The sequence below is a fragment of the Artemia franciscana genome, chromosome 13 (assembly GCF_032884065.1).
Source record: "Artemia franciscana chromosome 13, ASM3288406v1, whole genome shotgun sequence".
In the NCBI taxonomy this organism is placed as follows: domain Eukaryota; kingdom Metazoa; phylum Arthropoda; class Branchiopoda; order Anostraca; family Artemiidae; genus Artemia; species Artemia franciscana.
In genome coordinates this window covers 44,510,477-44,528,063 of record NC_088875.1, presented here as the reverse complement: position 1 = coordinate 44,528,063, position 17,587 = coordinate 44,510,477, and the positions used below count along the sequence as shown (strand labels likewise).

General features: G+C 35.2%; 2 protein-coding genes across 3 annotated transcripts in view; both read left to right on the top strand.

The window, feature by feature from the left end:
• LOC136034980 (methylosome subunit pICln-like) overlaps positions 1-2,031 on the top strand; it is a 28,465-nt gene extending 26,434 nt beyond the window's left edge. The window contains exon 5 of the mRNA XM_065716544.1: positions 1,952-2,031. Within this exon, the coding sequence (XP_065572616.1) occupies positions 1,952-1,983 (32 nt within the window). The 3' untranslated portion in view covers positions 1,984-2,031. The remainder of the gene's footprint in view (positions 1-1,951) is intronic.
• Positions 2,032-11,445: 9,414 nt separating this feature from the next.
• LOC136034979 (beta-1-syntrophin-like) overlaps positions 11,446-17,587 on the top strand; it is a 69,709-nt gene continuing 63,567 nt past the window's right edge. For both annotated transcript variants that reach the window (XM_065716542.1, XM_065716541.1), the window contains exon 1: positions 11,446-11,586. The gene's annotated coding sequence lies outside the window, so the exon portion shown is untranslated. The remainder of the gene's footprint in view (positions 11,587-17,587) is intronic.

Genomic DNA, 17,587 nt, shown 5'->3' with positions numbered 1-17,587 from the left:
GTGACACCATTTTTGGGATGTTTTAGTATATATTTTGAAATTCCCACAGATTTGTTTTTCGCAGCGAACTTTTGTCATTGAGAATAACCGAAATATTAGTTACCATTCCTGAATCAGCTTCAAATGTTGATTCTTCCTCACTTGACAGTTGAGAAACGTGTTTTAAGTTTTGTATTTAAGAACGTGTTTTTAAGTTTTCTGTTATTATGGGCTAGGGTTCCTTCTTTAAGGGCTCTAAGGGGATAACCCTGAAAAAAATTTTGAGAGCTGAAGGTGATTGGATTGTATTAAAATGTCTAATTTCACAAAAACTGCATTATTTTGGTGTTAACGTACTTTACAGAGAGTCAAAATATTTGGGAAATAGAAATTCTTAAATACCCAATTGATTTTGTAATTTGTAAAACCCTAAACACGGGGTTTATAGCCCTAATATTGAAAGGTTTTTCTTATGCCTTATTTTTAAAATACTTTGTGGTGCACGGTACCACAAATAAGTTAAAAAGAAATAGTTAAAAAGAAAAAAATTTCAAGACAAAGTGAAGATTCAAAGCATAGCTGAACAGATACTAGTTTATAAAAAGAAAATAAAAAAAAATATATTAAGAAGAATACTAGTAAATCATAAAATCGCAAGTAACGGCTAAATTCAAAAGCAATAGTAAATCTTCAAACTTAATTACCAATCACATGTACGTAAACAAAACAAAGTATTGGACAGATGCTGTCTGGAAAATTACAATAAAAACTTTTCTACTTGAGTGATCTATAGAAACGAGGATATAGACTACATAAACTACGGGCAAATTTTTGGTGTTAAATTTTTCATCAAAATCATCACAAAACTTATGATTTTTATTATTGATCAGTTTCCATAGTACAATTGTATATTGGTACTACAAAATTTTTAGCAATAAATGCAATGTATATTTGACCCTCTGGACTCTTAGAAAGAAAAGGGCAAACATATATATATATATATATATCTGGCACGTACACAGGGGGGGGGGGGGCTTCGGGCCCGGCCCTCCCCGATTTTGTGAAATGTTTAACTTCCCCATGTTTTTTGGGGGGATTTCTGGCAAAGTAGGACATTTATTAAGAATCTAGATACACATGTGAAGTCTTTTGGGGGATTTTATAGCATGCAGTTATCTGGTCAAGTCACTGCCCAGTTATTAACCCATTTTCTGTCCAATTTTTTACCCTCTTTGAAGTAATTAGCAATTGTGTTGTTATTTTTTTTTGTAAAGAGAGTTTGATTTTCACAGCAAAATAGAATTATCCTTCATATTAGGGCGTTTATCCACCATTTTCAAGATAAAGTACAGCTTTTAATGGATCAATTTTTGGAAACAATCATTTTTCTTTAAAATCTTTGTTTTTGCAATAGAACAACTACCGCCCACAGCATCCATATTGCACTGTTAACCCTAAAATCTCCCTTTCAATGGGATATAATAGATTAACCACTGGTTCTACGCTACGAACATAACCTGAGCCTAAAACGTACTTTTGAAGCTTCAGTCTTCTTCCCCCCATCCACTACAATACTACAGATTAAAGTTATTCTGTATTTTCCGATATAAGTGCTTTTTGCATTACTAAATAAAACAAGTGCTACTTTATATCTGCTGTTTCGAAGGTTTTGGCCCCCCTCGAAAAAAAAATTATGCGCACGTGCCTGATATATATATATATATATATATATATATATATATATATATATATATATATATATATATATCTCTCTCTCTCTCTCTTTCTCTCTCTCGTTCTCTCATTCTCTCTCTCTCTCTCTCTCTCTCTCTCTCTCTCTCTCTCTCTCTCTCTCTCTCTCTCTCTCTCTCTCTCTCTCTCTCTCTCTCTCTCTCTCTCTCTCTCTCTCTCTCTCTCTCTCTCTCTCTCTCTCGTTTTTTATCACTTCACTAACTAGTGTTTTATTTTTCAGGAGAAGAGGATCAGTTTATGGATGCGGATTAATTATGTAATTTTTATACTGAGTTTATAGTAAAAGCTTAAAATATTCGACTATGTTTTAGTAAAATAAAAATTTCTAAGCATAATTTTTAGTTCGCGTGGAAGTCAAAGATTTTTTATGTAACGAAAATTTTCCTTTTCCACTTAACATTCAATGGATGTTTCCAGGGTCAATGTTTGTTTTTCCGAGTTAAATCACTTTTAATATTCTAATCTAAATGGTTACACTTTAACAAACAAAGTGTTTTACACAAATTTAATTGCTAACTTACCAGCAAAACATGACATATCACACTTGAAACTTCATTTGCAGGAACTCCATACAGTATTTGCGTATTACCTTACACACCCCAAAAACCTGTTGCTTCCACCCACCAAATTCTGTTGGAGTTGGTTTTGCATCTTATTCCTCAGGTTAACAAGTTATTTTTATTAGTTCACTACTTGTACTAGAATTTTATTTAGTAGTACGTTTTAACAAATTTTTTGGAGTACCTTAAACAATCTTTGACATGCCCTTAGGGGTAAGCCTACCCCAGATTGAAAATCGATGCTCTAAAATAAAATTTTATTTTATAGTTTCTGAAAAGAACATTGGTTTACGAATTTTTTTTTATTTTACAAACCATGGTTTTAATTTTGATCTGTTCACAGTATTACAGCATAAAAACTACATAAAACGGAAGTGAAATTTTAATATTTGATAAAACCATACCGAAGAATTTGATCTCAGCTTGTCGATAAGGAGTTCACGGTTTGGTCTCACCTGACACAGTCCTGGAGCTGCAAGGAGATTATGAACTATCACCTCTGAACATAATCACCCAAGAAAAAGTAAAAGGTTTTGAACAATCTATTGGTATTCAATCATCAGTAAGAGAATAGCCCGTTCAGACGGTAGGGGAATGCTCTAAAGTCGATCGTTACCATTTGAAGCTTAGACATTGAAGCTAATTGTGGTAGCTTCTAATAAAGTTCGTTTTGCCACCAGTTACAAGACACATGCCACTAACATTATTTCTTTACTTGACAGATATGGTAGCATTCGGTATACTAGTTTTTCACTTTTGGTGAGTTTTTGCTAAGAGAAAATGGTGATTTTATTTTGTTTTTTGGCGGCTACCCTTATATAAATTCTGTGAATCAGTGTTGCAAGATGGGCTTGTTTTCCACCCCGTGGAATTGATTTAATCGTCAGGAGCAGGTAGAATTTCGGAGTGAGTGTGGGGTGGGAACGTGGGCTTTAAAAAAAGAGCTTATTTTGGGCTTATTTTGACTGAAGGTTCAGAACTGTGCGAAAATTCCAAAATCACTGTGACCTAGCCGTGGCTATACATCAACACAACGAGAGCCTTCTTTTAACACATGAAATGTTATTTATTCTGCATCGCTTTCTGTCTATGGAATTTATTTCCGCATGGCTCTGCGTTCATGTCTTAGGATGCAAGCAGAATAGCGCTCCATTGTCATGGTTCCCGTGCACGAGCAGTATTTGGAGCTTATCCCACACTTCAGTCCATGGAAAGAGAAAGAACGTTGGTAAGCTACCAGAGTGCTACATACTATGTATCAAGATGGACAGAACAGCATTTTCATTGTGTTTCTCAAGCCATTGCTATTCGAATTTAAAAGGGTCAACATGCTGTTTTAGCACACATACGCTGACCAATTTCGTCTTTTTGGACAGCTGCAGGATTTGATGGTAAGTCTCCTACGTAGGATACTCTTCTTATCTGCAAGAGTCTTTGACGGTTAACATGGATTTCGAAATCAATTATTTGCCGCCAGATCAAGTTGATTATAAACATGAGTTCCTGATTAAACTGGCTAGAATATTTATTGACCAAAACATAATTTGCGCTTTACAGAGATAAAAAAATGACCGTGGATTGTCAGTTTAATTGACATACTCTGATATTTATTCCTTGAAGTTTAAACAATTTTTTTTTTGAAAGTAAGAAAGGTGAAAATATTCAAAACGTATTTGTTTTCAGTAAAGCAAAAATTATGTTCTGATCTTAAGAAGAAGTGGTGGCTATCAGCGCTTCTCATGTTAATTTTTGCTCGTTGTAACTTCGACTCGGCTATTTATTGTAATTTCTATCTGTTTTGAGTTTCATTTATTTATTGATAGTGATTTGTGGTAGTTTTACGCTTGAAAGATTATTTGACTTTATTTCTGCTCATCCTTAGCTTAATGGAGCTCATTACTTTTCTTTGAAAAAACTTGTTCTATGGAAAAAAGTTGTTTGAATTAGTTTCTGTTCGTTTTTTATTGACATAGTCTTCTTCATGGAAAAATAATATTTTTCATCTTTTCAGTTTTTTCTATAGGAATCCATAGTATGGGTTGCTATCTGTATGTTGGTGAAACTTTTTCAACAATTTTTAATCCTGACACAAACGGAATTTTTAAATTCAATTTTATAGCTTCTGAAGTTGACCTGAAAAATAAACTTAATATCATTCCCAAAAGATTCTATCTATGCTCTTTAACAACCTGGGTACACTTAATTTTTTTTTTTATTTATTTAAATTGTAAGAGTAGAAGTAGTAATAGTAGTATCCCTAAAAGTTTCATCTTAATAGCCCCAGTCGTTCTCGATATATTGCTGAGATGTCTTATTGGCAACCATAAACACAATGCCTTTTCATTTATTTTAAAGCAACATTTAGTTTTAAAGCATAGTGAGCCAACTGCATAATTGTGGGGGTTTGACATGCCTGATATATCTAAAGACATAGTTGATGAATCGTTCTACTATTGTCAGCAAAACGACTGATGATGATTTTACTGCTGATGATGAACAGTGTATATGTGTTCGAAATATCCAGTTAAATAATTTTATATCCATTCACTGTCGATAAAAAGGTTTCATCCCTATTTTGAACTGTTTAACTTTTGAGCAAAACGACTTTCCGGAAATTTTAACTGGATTCATTTGGAGATGAATGGGTTTGAGAAGAGGGCTGCTTGCCCTCCAATCTCTTTTTACTCTTAAAAAGGGCTCCTTCAAAAGTTTCAATGATATATCTAGCTATTTTGGGGTGGTGCTGTCTATGATATTGCTTATATGCCTTTTTGAAAACCTGCATGCTTACAGGGTTTTTTTTTATGTTTGATTGAAACCCCCTAAACATTCCCTATTAGTTTCATCTTAATACCCTTAGCTTCATTAGCAACAGTAATTGTAGTGGTATTACTAAAAGTACACACATAATGCCTTCTGACTAGTTCAAAGTCCCAAAAAACTTACCCTTAAAGGTCTAAATTAGTAATATAAGTTGCTCTTTAGATATTGCTTTGCTACCTTTTTGGAAGTCCACATGCTCGTAATTTGTTTTTATTTAGTTCAACATGCACCTAAATATTCTTCAAAAGCCTCATCTTAACAGCATTAGCTTGCACAGTAGTAATAGTTGTAGCAGCATTAGTAGTTGTATACACATAGCACCTTTTGTTTCTTTAACATCCCCTTCAACGCACGCGGAAAGTTTCAGCTTAATTCATATCATCAACCATTCCTGAAGCATTTCTAATGCACCAACTTGACAGCCTGTGTGGGCATAGTGGGCTTCGAATTAGTTCCATACAGTTTTTAAAATGTCCCAAATTTTTCGCTTTAGTATCCTTAGTTTTAATAGTGGTAGTATTAGTAGTAGTAGCAGTTAAAATTAAACAATAGAAGTAGTAATAATAGTGACAATAACAGTAGCATGAGTAGAAGCGGTAGCACTAGGATGTGAATGTTTTCTTTTGGTTAGTTCAACATCCCTCACAACAAGCCCTGTTAGTTTCAACTTCACACACAAAACTGTTCCTAAGATAGTGGTGTTGCACCCTTTGACAACCTGCACACAGAGGGAGTGTTCTGATTCAGTATATCTTCCCCCCTCGAATTTCTTGAAAATTTGGCCATAATACCCTTAGGCATAGTTGTGATAGTAGTCACAGCAGTAGTATTGATAGCCTAGCCTACTACTAGCAATAGTATTGAACAGAGGTAGTATTACTAGCAGCAGCTGTATGTATTGCCTTTTGGTCAGTAGAACATCCTCCTCGTTAAGTCCTGGAAGTTTAAGCTCAATACAATTAGCCATCGCTATGTCATTGCTGATATATCCTTTTGATAACCAGTATGTTCTTGAATTTTTCATCGATATGCACTTAGTCGTACTAGTAGTTGCGATAGAAGTAGTAATAGTAAATTTAGAAGTAATTGTAGTATTAGTAGTAGTGAACACTGCCTTTCAATAAGATGATCTTCCCCTTTTAGCATTCTCTGTAAGTTCCAACTTAATACCCAAATCAATTTTTGACATACGCTATTTTGGTTAATGCGGAGAGGTGCTGTTCAATTTTAATTTATTTACGCGTAGTGGCGTTGTTTGGCATTTGTGTATCTAATCTATAATTTTCGTTTATAAATGTGAAGATGATTATTATCTTGGATATTGAACCTCCGCAGAGCAGGTGGAGAATTTCTTAAGACGGCTTGGTCGGGTTCGAGGTATCCCTCCTCCCTAACAGCCTAGTGCAAAGCACCTAGTCTTTTCAAGTTAATTTTGACTAAATATTACTGTCCTAAGTTTAGGGACCCAGAAACTAGTGGAACGGTTCAGTGCACCAAATACAGTCAATGTTGTCATCCTAAGTGTGCAAGGATCACGCTTGAAAAAAAGAGAGACTAATGGTATGGTTGTGCTTAAATTGTGACTTCCCCAGTTTACCTTCACTTACTAACGGTATGAAAATTCCCTGCAAAATTATGCCACAAGCGAGCTTTAGACTTAGACCCTTTGTCAAAACACACCCATAGTAACACCAAGGAATTCCAATCCCAAAACTAAGACAGTAACTAGGCCCAGCAGTGAGGATAAAACTCCATGCACGAATTGTTCTGAACACGTTACTGAAGTCTCAGCTTCTACTAACAGATGTTCTGTTCATGAGAATCAACTCTCAGCTATACAAAAATGAACTATTACCACTGCGAGATGCCCACGAATCACTCCAATCTGATATACGTCACCTTCAGAACTTAACTGACAAAAAAACAGCAACTATTAACACCCTAATGATGCAATTAAATCAGTTGGGAAACCTTTCTCTCATGCCACCCGTGAAATTACGCTCATCCTCCTTTAGCTATGACATGAATAATTCTATACAAGCCCAGAGCAATCAAATTTGCAACTCATTAAGTGACGTAAAAAGTGCATGCAGTGTGGGAATGAACCTTGATGACGAGATTCAGTAAAGTGTTAAATTAGCTGACGTAAGGCTAACTGACAAGAATAAGTTTTGTAACATTCAACCGTTTGAAGATGAAGAATTGTTTTCGAAAAAATAGTTCAACAAAAAGTTACACGCAAGTCCTTAACCGGTAAAAGGACGTAATATTATATGCAGGTTCTTTTGCGAAAGAGGCTTCCAAATTTAACGAGATTTGTCAATATTTTAATGAAAGTGGTTTCTGTAAGCACAGAAAAAACTTTCTTTTTTAGTATATATGTCCACGTTTTATTTCGAAAACATGCAGTAATGATGAGTGTAATTTTGACCACGTTGTGTTTTATCATGCACTTACAAAGAGTATGTTTTCGCGAATGCGTATTGCGGTGCATCAAAAAGACGCAGCTCCAGTCATACAAATCGACAGAAAAACACTTTTCTGAATCTGAACCCAGCATCAAAAAACTTAACTGGACGAGGGTTACGAATACACACCAATCACGATTACACCTCTCGCGGACCTGTGTGGTCCCCTTTACCAACAATCTCTCCAGTATATCAGCAAACCCCCAATCGAGCGTGTATTGCGCCTTCTTGGTCGGTCGGAATGTTTTTCCCGGATCCGCTACATCAGCAGCATCATCTTTTCTGTCCCCCATATTAGATAACGAACTCGAGCCCCCCGACAGTTTTTCAAATCCCCGTACCTCGCTCTTTCTTTCCACCCTTGCAGCCCCCACTGGCGAGGGCACAATTTCTCTCATTTCAGCCATAGTTCCAGTACTGAATAAATTTGAGCCCCTTTTTGGTATGGGTAATCCTGATGACAGCCACGTCCACCAGGGCAACAACATATTCTTACAAAGACCTACAACGAGAACATAAAACACCTCTAAGATAAAGTATTATAATTCTGAGGTTTTTTCCTTCATTAGGTTATTTACGTAAATGCTGAAAGTTTAAATTTTGATTTAGTGGCCGAGTTAGAAAGTCTAGCTAAGACAACAAAGGTATCTGTCCTAATGGCTTCTGAAATTCATCGACAAAACCCAGAACTCATGAAAATAGGAGGTTTTGATGAATTTATAAAAATACGACCTGATGACCATCTACTGGGGAGAAAAGATGGCGGAGTTCTTATTTATGCCCGTGAAATTTTAAAAGCAGCTAGAATTGATGTCCCTTTTTTTAACTGAGTACGTCGAAATAATGTGAGTCATTTTAAAACCACTACATCTCCCCCAGAAACTCACAGGTGTCGCTCTCTGCGTGCATTATTACTCCTGGGTCAGACGAGTGAATACCGCCAAGCATTCGTAGAAAAGCTGCAACTCATTACGAATTTTGCTTTGGGCAAACACCCATCATGCAGATTTTTCATGTTGGGCGATGCCAACGAATTAAAGCTAAATCACCTAGACACCGGAATCGGTCTGAAGCAGCTTGTCAATTTCCCACAACCAAAGGTGTTACCTCTCTTGACCGAATTTCCACAAATATGCACGAATTTTACAACATACCTACGAACGGGGCTCTGATTAGAGGAAGTTACCACTTTTCTCTTGAACTTAACCCTATCAATTTCATTAAGATTGATTACGCTACAACTGTAACTATCAGTCGACCAATCACAGATGAGGGACTTCTGGCTTTTGACCAATGGTTAAGCTGCGAGAAATGGGAAAACTTCAAGATGCTAAAAGTAGTAATGAAACAGCTACTATTTTCCAAAAAACTTTGCTTCAAAATTACAAAACCTGTTTTCCTGAGAAGTCAACAAAACGTTTCTCGTCATATCGACCGTATATTACGCATAATGTTAAGAAAATGGTAGTGGAAAAAAGATGGCTTTTCCGTCATTGTAATACCCAACAAGCGAACAGGTTGAAAAACAAACCAATAAAAGTCACTCGAAAACACACGAACAAATATGTAGAACGTTAAAGTTAATCATCTTTTCAAGTCTAAAACAAGTCGGTGGTACAATCGAATCGAAAAGATGACAGGCAAGGTGGAAAAAGGAGTTAATTTTGGCGTTGATGAATATGACGTATCAGCCAACTCCCTTAATTAACATCTGGTTAACGTTGTGCAATCCCTCTCCCCTTTGCTGAGCGAGGAAGTACCCATCCCTACTCCTGAATCTTTCGATTTCCCTTTAATATCAGAGTCCCAGGTGTTTTTAAATTAAAAAGGCTTAAAAAAATCAGCATTAACCCTGTAGATATTCCTTTTCATCTCATCAAGGCATTTCAGATTATCTTAGTGGCCCTCCAACACTCTTTTTTAATCGGGTGACAAAACAGGAGGTGTGTATACATCGATTTGGTAAAATGGGTTCATCACACAAATACCAAAAAAAGATACGCCCAATAATTTTTCGGGTGTCCGACCGATCACCATGACACACATTTTTAGCAAAGTATCACTTCGGATCTGAAGTGGAACAAACATGTTAATGACATGTTGAAAAAAAGAATTTAATTTGGCCATCAGGTATCTGCAGTCGTTGGCTCGCCATGGAATACCTGCACTATACCTCCTACGCATATATTTATCTTTTATTCGTTCCACACTTGAGTACTGTTGCCCTGTATGGCATTTCGGGCTGACTAGGGAACAGTCGAACTGGGTTGAGAGGGTGCAATACTGTGCCCTCCTAGTATTCTCAAAAGCTCAAGAAGTACCGCACATATTCCTCCTTTAGCGGTTTAAATTCAAATCCTTTACTCCCGTCGTTTAAAACTAGCCCTATTTTTTGGTAATAAAATCCTATCCCGTCCTATACACCAAAATAAACCGGCATGGGTAAGGCCAATCAGGGAGGTTGCACAGCCTGTATCAAAACTTTAACCTGTGACTGTTTCACATGCTCGTTATGAGCTTAGTTTTGTGTCCTCGTTTGTTGAGTTGTTGAATGCCGGGTCAACTTTTTAATCTGTATTATTGTTGGTAATTGTATATATTATAATTTTGTGTATGTTGATTTTGACTTGCCGACTGGTTTTCGTGTGTATATGACAACAAAAACTAATAATCGGCTCTGTCCGTCACATATTTTATGATAAAGTGATTTTGAATTTTATGCAAATATTCCCTTTTTGATTATCTCCCCTTATTATTTGCCGATTTTCCCAAATTAAAATACTCAGTTATTCCAGTTACACTCTTTTGGCATTCCGTATTCACACAACGTGCTTTGACTTAATTTAACACTCCCTTCAACCTTTTCTGAAAGTCCGTTTTGAGAGTTTCTTTTAAGTTTCTGCAACAACAAATGTCCACATCAAAATTTCTATAAGATGCATTTTAGAAAATACGAGGTGTTGGAGGGGGGGGGGTAGACCTTCTTATTACCAATTCAATAAGCCCCTTCCGAAATTTATGCAATCACCCTTTTTATAAAAATTATATATGCCCCCAGGGGGTAACTTACAACCCTTCCCCTATGTGTTTGGGGAAACGATGGGCGTTGGAGGGGGGTTAGTTACCCTCTGATCACTTTCAACTATTAAAAGAGGCACTAACCCATATAATTTCCGATCAAATAGGCCTTTTTAGAAGTATTTACGACAACAAATGGCAATGTTACAATTTTTATCAGATACATTTTGGGAAAATACGAGGTGTTGGGTGAGGAGCATATCCACCCTCCATTCACTTTGAATTTTAAAGAAGACACTATAAATTTTGATTATCAATCCAATGAGCCTCCTCTGAAGTTTATACAGCACTTTTTCTATATAAACCTTAAACTCCCCTAGGGTATGGCTTACAACACTTGCCTTGAGGGCTGTGGGTGGGGGGGGAGGGGTTATCCTCAAAGACATAATTTATGGATTTTTCAACTACGTTGAACAAAATGCCTTTCTCAAAATTTGGATTGGATGTATTTTAGGAAATGATGGGAGGCATAGACAGCGGTATTGCGCTGCCTATGATTGGGTGCAGTTGCCGGTGACTGACTTATGGTGCGACTCATTACTCCTGGAGAAATTACAAGAGACATGCTCCAGGCTGCCTTTGAGTAGCGTAGAAAATTTACTAAGAAGAAAGACCAACAAAGAAATTTAGATGAAGCAAATCGATCTTACCATCTATTTAGTACCTTATGGGAAATTGTCATCAGTGTTCTTTCTCCTTAATATATTTTTCTATGCTGAGCAGGCTAGGGCTCGTTTTTGAAACTGCGCGGCGTTTTTCGTACCACTATCTGGCAACATTGCCATGTTTTGATAGATGTCAATAGATCAATCACAATTTATTTAAATAGAGTTCTTCGAAAATAATTTAGAAATGAGTAGCCCTAAATGAAGATCTATCAGTTTTGTTAGATCAAGTTGCTAGATCTTTAAATATCAGCCGGAAAGGTAATGTGCATTTTTTAAATTTCTTATCAGTAAATACATCCTGTCCTTGCAGCCGACTTACCATAATCATTAAGCCTAGGCTAATAATCAGGCTTATATTATATACCCTAGGATTTGGTACTTCAGATATCCTTTGAATTTGGTAATGACTGTGTAAATGGAACAATGAAGAGGTAGTACTCTCTTAAGCTGCCTCATTAATGACATAACCCTCTAGATTTGGAGCCTCAAAGGAAGAAATGGTAGGCCTAGGCTAGTTTGCACAATGTCAGTTCTCTCTAAAGAAACTAGCTTGAAAAAAAAGAGAGGAATTTGTACATTTGTAATTTTAAACCTTCTTATGATTAAAGTAAAATTTAACAGTTCATCAGCACCTCACCCCCCCCCCCTTTGTAGCCCTTGGCTATGTACCAAACTAAGAAAAATGAAAAAAACACCAGTAGATTTATTATTTTTTTCCCATTTTCAACACAATACTTGTTCCCTCACAATACCCATCCTTGATGGACAAATATATAGCCCTAATTATTTATTCATTTATTAATTAGGCTATATATTTTCTAACCTGTCACTGCAAAAAAGTAAAAAGACAGAGTACAGCATAATAGATGCCTTAAATTTTCTTAAATCATATTGTCCAGAAAAACCAGGAAAAATCCTCTAGAGTTGCTGGTTAGTGATGATAAGGAGTCATTGACTCAATAGCATCCTACTCTGTCTTCCCTGGTTTAATGGGCCAACTCTTATCAACAGCAGTCATAAAGATGTCAAAAGAGAGAGCAAGTTGAAAAATTTTCAAGAAGTGTGCTGACTCAAAGTTACTAGCAAATTCTTTTCTAATCAGGTGATGAGTCTATGGAACTTTTTAAACCAGGGATTATCCCTGGTTAAACTTTCTCTTCAGCCAGTATTAAGTCATTCAAATTATCAATTGACAATGAGTTGTGCAACAACGCCTAATGAACAGTCAACACACTGTCTTCATTAACTGGCAACTTTTTGAGCTCTTAAAAATGACAAATTTTCAAAAAATTATGATAGTTCATATAAATGACTTACCAACAAAGTGATCATACCACTTGTTGCCTTTTTGATGTTCTTTATGAATATAATAATTGCTTCTACTACAGATTCAAATTTAAGCACTTTTTGAGCTCTAAAAAATGACAAATTTTCAATTAAGGTATGGCTTATTGCTTGTTTTTCACAAAATAATACTATGTTTTCACAGCATCATCTTTTCCATCATTTTCGAAAAATAATGCTACATTTTGATAGTGCTAAAATTATTAATAATAAGGTTAGATTAGGTTGGGTTAGGTTAAAAAGTGCTTAAATTGGAATTTAAGGTAGAAGCAATTATTATATTTGTAAAGAACATAAAAAAGGCATTGAGCAGTATATTTACTTTATAGGAAAGCCAGTTACATAAACTGCTATAATTTTACCAATAAATCTCTCATCACATCCAAAGTGTGATAATATTTTTTATTCTTTGTTATATCTTTCTATGCAAGTCTATCATGGTTTATCACATTCTCAAAATTTCTACCCATCTCTCTTTTACTCCTTCCTTGTCATTAATTGTGACCTTATTCTTATTTTTAACTGGGACAAGTCCAGATTGACTATTCCTTCTCATTTTATTAATATGCCACTATAATTTACAAAATATACACAGCATACACATATGTAGAATAAAAAATATATGCATAGAAAAGCCAATCACATGAATAGTGGTCATCATGAATACAAAGAATTCACAATTTTTGCATCAGTATCTAGAAATGTAGCAGATTAAGCAGACAGTGCATGGCTACACTGTAGTCTCTTCTGAAACCCCTACTACCCTAAAGGAACATAATATGCAAAGGTGCTTTAGCATGGGGGTCCACCCCTCCAAAAATATTTTGGCACTATACCAGGGCATAATTTGGTACAGCAGACTTCAATAGTCAATCAGAAGATCACCCCTGAAATCAAAAGTAGTCCTGCAGATGCCATCAGTACCATTACTGAATTTCCTTTTCTAATTCATTATAATGGAGATAACCATACTTTATATCACAGCAATATCACTATTTGTATAGCACTGAATGCATTGGTTAATCTTCTGATCATGTTCTGCACTAAGATTAGAGAGGGAAGGTGCAAACTCACAGAGGTAGTGGTCTTCCCAAAGATTTTCATCTGGAGCAGAATCAGATCAGGCATAACATAAAATTTGGGATGCATGCAATGTTTCCACAGGGTACTAGGATTTTGTTTAGCACTTTTACAAAAATATATTTGGCAATTGCTCCTGTGCCTATTTTAAGTTTTAGGTAAATACATTGTTTGAATGTTACAAAACCTAATTAACCCAGCCTGTTTGCAGTCTGCCACAATCAAGCCAGACTTGTAACCAGACATTGGATTTCTTACTTCAGTTTAGAGCTCTAGGACCAAACATGAATTTTTGTTCTGAATTTCACTGCTGACACAATTGATTTTATGCCATATTTGATAGAATGGCAAATAAGAGCATAATAAATGTTCATAAGCACACAACTATTATGGGAAGACTTTCACTTGGCTTTGGGGCATACCTAATGAAAATTCAGGTTGCAGGCAGGCAAAATCGATTGCTAAGCAAAGAATATTTGTCCAATCAAATTGATTTATTGTCTTTCATTTATTCTGGATATTTTTTTTGTTCAGTGTTTTTTTTTTCTTCTTGTAGAGTTCACTTAAAAAGGTTAGATTATGTCTTTTTTCTGAGCACTGAAGACAACTTGGCAGGGGTTCTTGCCAAAATATTTGCTTGTTTTTGTTTTCATAGCTAGATACTGGTTGACAAAATCCTTGCTTTTTCTCACCTATTTGATTTTATTTTTCATTTATTATATTCTTTTTTTCTTTGTTTTGTATGAAATAATAAAATTGAAGTAGTACCATTCCTAGTTAACAGCAGCAGGAATCAACCAAGAATTAGTAGATTTACTAATAAATTTCCTGGCTGGCAGATCTCAGATGGTACAACTTTTCACTATGGACAGCAAATGCACTTACTTGCAACTTTGCAAAGGTCTATTTGGTGTTTTTTTTTCTAATTGTTCTTGGACCAGCAGTGGGATTTTTTCTGTATTAACAACATGGTGCCCAAAGTCAGCAACCACCTAACCATATATCAAAACTAAAGTATAACAGTTAAAAATAGGGATAAAACCATTTATAATCTATATGATAAGTTATCTATATCAAAACTATTTGGTTTAATCCTGTCTGAAGTAATATCATGTGAAACCTCACCTTGACTGCAGACAGATGGCTTTTCTCTTCTAATGTATCCAAATGTGTCATCATTCATTATGGCCACAACACCAATACAATATGAAAGATAACCAGATATCATTTCCCATTTCATTCCCAATTTGTGTCTGTGGTAAAGACCTATGAGTCACTTCTAGATAACCTCTTAAAAGTTCCACAAACATTCTCCACTAATGGACCCCATAGCAAACTCAAGGCTTGGACTTATAAAAAAACCCATTACTAGCTGGTTGTATGGAATCTTTCTGAAGCTATACAAAGCAATTATGAAACCAGTCATGGAATTTGGACCCTGTCTTGCTGGCCTCTTTTACAAAAATAATATACAGCTGGTTGAAGGTTTACAAAGGAGGGCCACTAAATTTATTTCTGGGCTTGGAGTAAAACCACATTGTGATAAGTTATCTGCTTTAGTGCTACCATCTTTGACTTTCCATTGTAGATGCTATAAAATGCTACTGATATACAAATATGTTAACCAACTCAAAAACAAGCTCTTTGTTCAGCTAACCTGGCAAAGCAAATGCAATTTCACTCCAAGAAGTTTCATAAGCTTTCAGTTAACTGCAGAAATAGACAATATGTTTTCTATCCAAAGGATTTTCAATGATTAGAACAGTTTGGATAAGGAGATCATGTCTTTGGCACCAGCCAAAGTTTTCAAAAGGAGACTCAACAAAGAAAAGGAGGCTAGACCTTCAAGATATTATTAGAACTGCCAATTACTTGATTTATGCAAATAGTAATATACATTATATATATATATATATATATATATATATATATATATATATATATATATATATATATATATATATATGCATAAAGCATAAAGATAGTTGCTATTTCAACAATGGAACCAAACAGATCCAGTATTGGACCTTATTTCACTCCAAAGTACAAATTAAGGAAATTAAATCCCTTATTTTTTTCTTCTTTTTCCACATAATAGTCATTAGCTTGGCAATGCTATCCCACCCCCACCAGATGGGCCCACATATTGTCCTAATAAAAGATTTTTTTCATGGTTTGATCCATTATATAATGGTATCTGCTATGTAAGCTTGAAGATATCCATTTTACCCTGAGTGATTGTCTTAAATATTGGATAAAAAATTCTATTTAAACGAGTGAAAAATGTGAGTTGTGATAATTTGTTTAATAAAGCAAGAATTTGACTGTTTTAATGTTTTATTGGATTGTCACAAACATGATTAACCATAAAAAGAGCATAAATTTAGTAATCTGTAAATTAGGGCCCAATCAATATGGATTTTTAGGGTCTCATACTGATACCAACATGTTGGTTGCACACCAATATGATACCAATATAATATGCAGATAATTTCCCCTAAAAATAGACTACTTAAAGTTTAAACCCCCCAGTCTCTCTCCATATTTATGCTCATATGTTTCTCCCTGGTCTATTATACACCAAAGAACAGCCTGAATAATTCACTGTGGATTCCAAAGTTAGGCCATTTACAGAAATTGTTTGATTCTCTATACCTTTTCTGATCAGCAGCTTCTGAGCACACGAATGAAATGGTGGATATTTGTAGAAGATACAAATAAGAAAAAACTTAATCAAAGAAGCCAGTTTAGTTATATAAACACAAGTACATTAAAATCTGATTGACAGAAGCATAAGTAATTTATTTGGATTCATTTTTCAAAACCCAAATTTCAATTGTGAGACTTTAAATTGTAATAACTCACATATTAGTATGAAAACGCTGATTTACATTCATATGATATTGTCTTTTACTAATGAAGCCATGCTAAGCACACTGGACACATAGATGCAGCTAGAGTTTTAAATTTAGAGGAGGGATTTGAAGAATGTGTCAACAAAATTGCCCATAATGCCAACAAATGTGGACATACAAGATAAATTTTCCAAGGTGTTTACATGCGGTCATGACACCTTAAAACACTTCTTCTCCTTAGCTGCACCCCTGACTGGATATCATTGTTTTAACCAATTGAATCTTTCACCCACGCAAGTGAACATTCATTAAACAAAATGTAGGGTTTATTGTATTCTTTTTAGCTGTTTTGGTAGAGGATATACGTTCTTAAAGTCATCATACTTTTATAATATTGCTACACCAGGTGTTTATTGACAAGTGTTAACAACAAATATGCTTTGACTTCATTTGACTCACCTGTGCTGCTCTCTCCACCATGGTAAAGACTTAGCTGGTGGCTCTGCCCTCAAGGACTGGACAAGCAAAAATTACCTAAGGAAATCTGGTGCTATCTTCTGGAAAAAAATATTGGCCAATAACCAATATTTTTTTTCCAATATCCAATAATGAAACTGACTCTATTATCAGTCCCATAATATTAGTTCTGCCAACATATTGATTGAGCCCTACTATTAATGTCTTCCTTTTTGTTTTAGCAGGTTCTTGTGGAGAGCTGCTATTCTACAACCTTCTCATATGTAGCCCTGGGATTTATAGAAAACTAAAAGAAAACAGTGAAGTTCTTACTTTATACTCACTTGCCTTATGAAAGATTTGGTTAATTCCAAAGATTCACTTTACTTCCTAACAGTGAATATTTCTATAAGTGTTTGATAAAATTGTTCATTCTAATGCCCTACATTGCCTTGCTTTATCTGGTGAAAATAAATTGATCCTGGACGTTTTTAGTATTGGTATTCTGGTGCTTATGTTCAGGT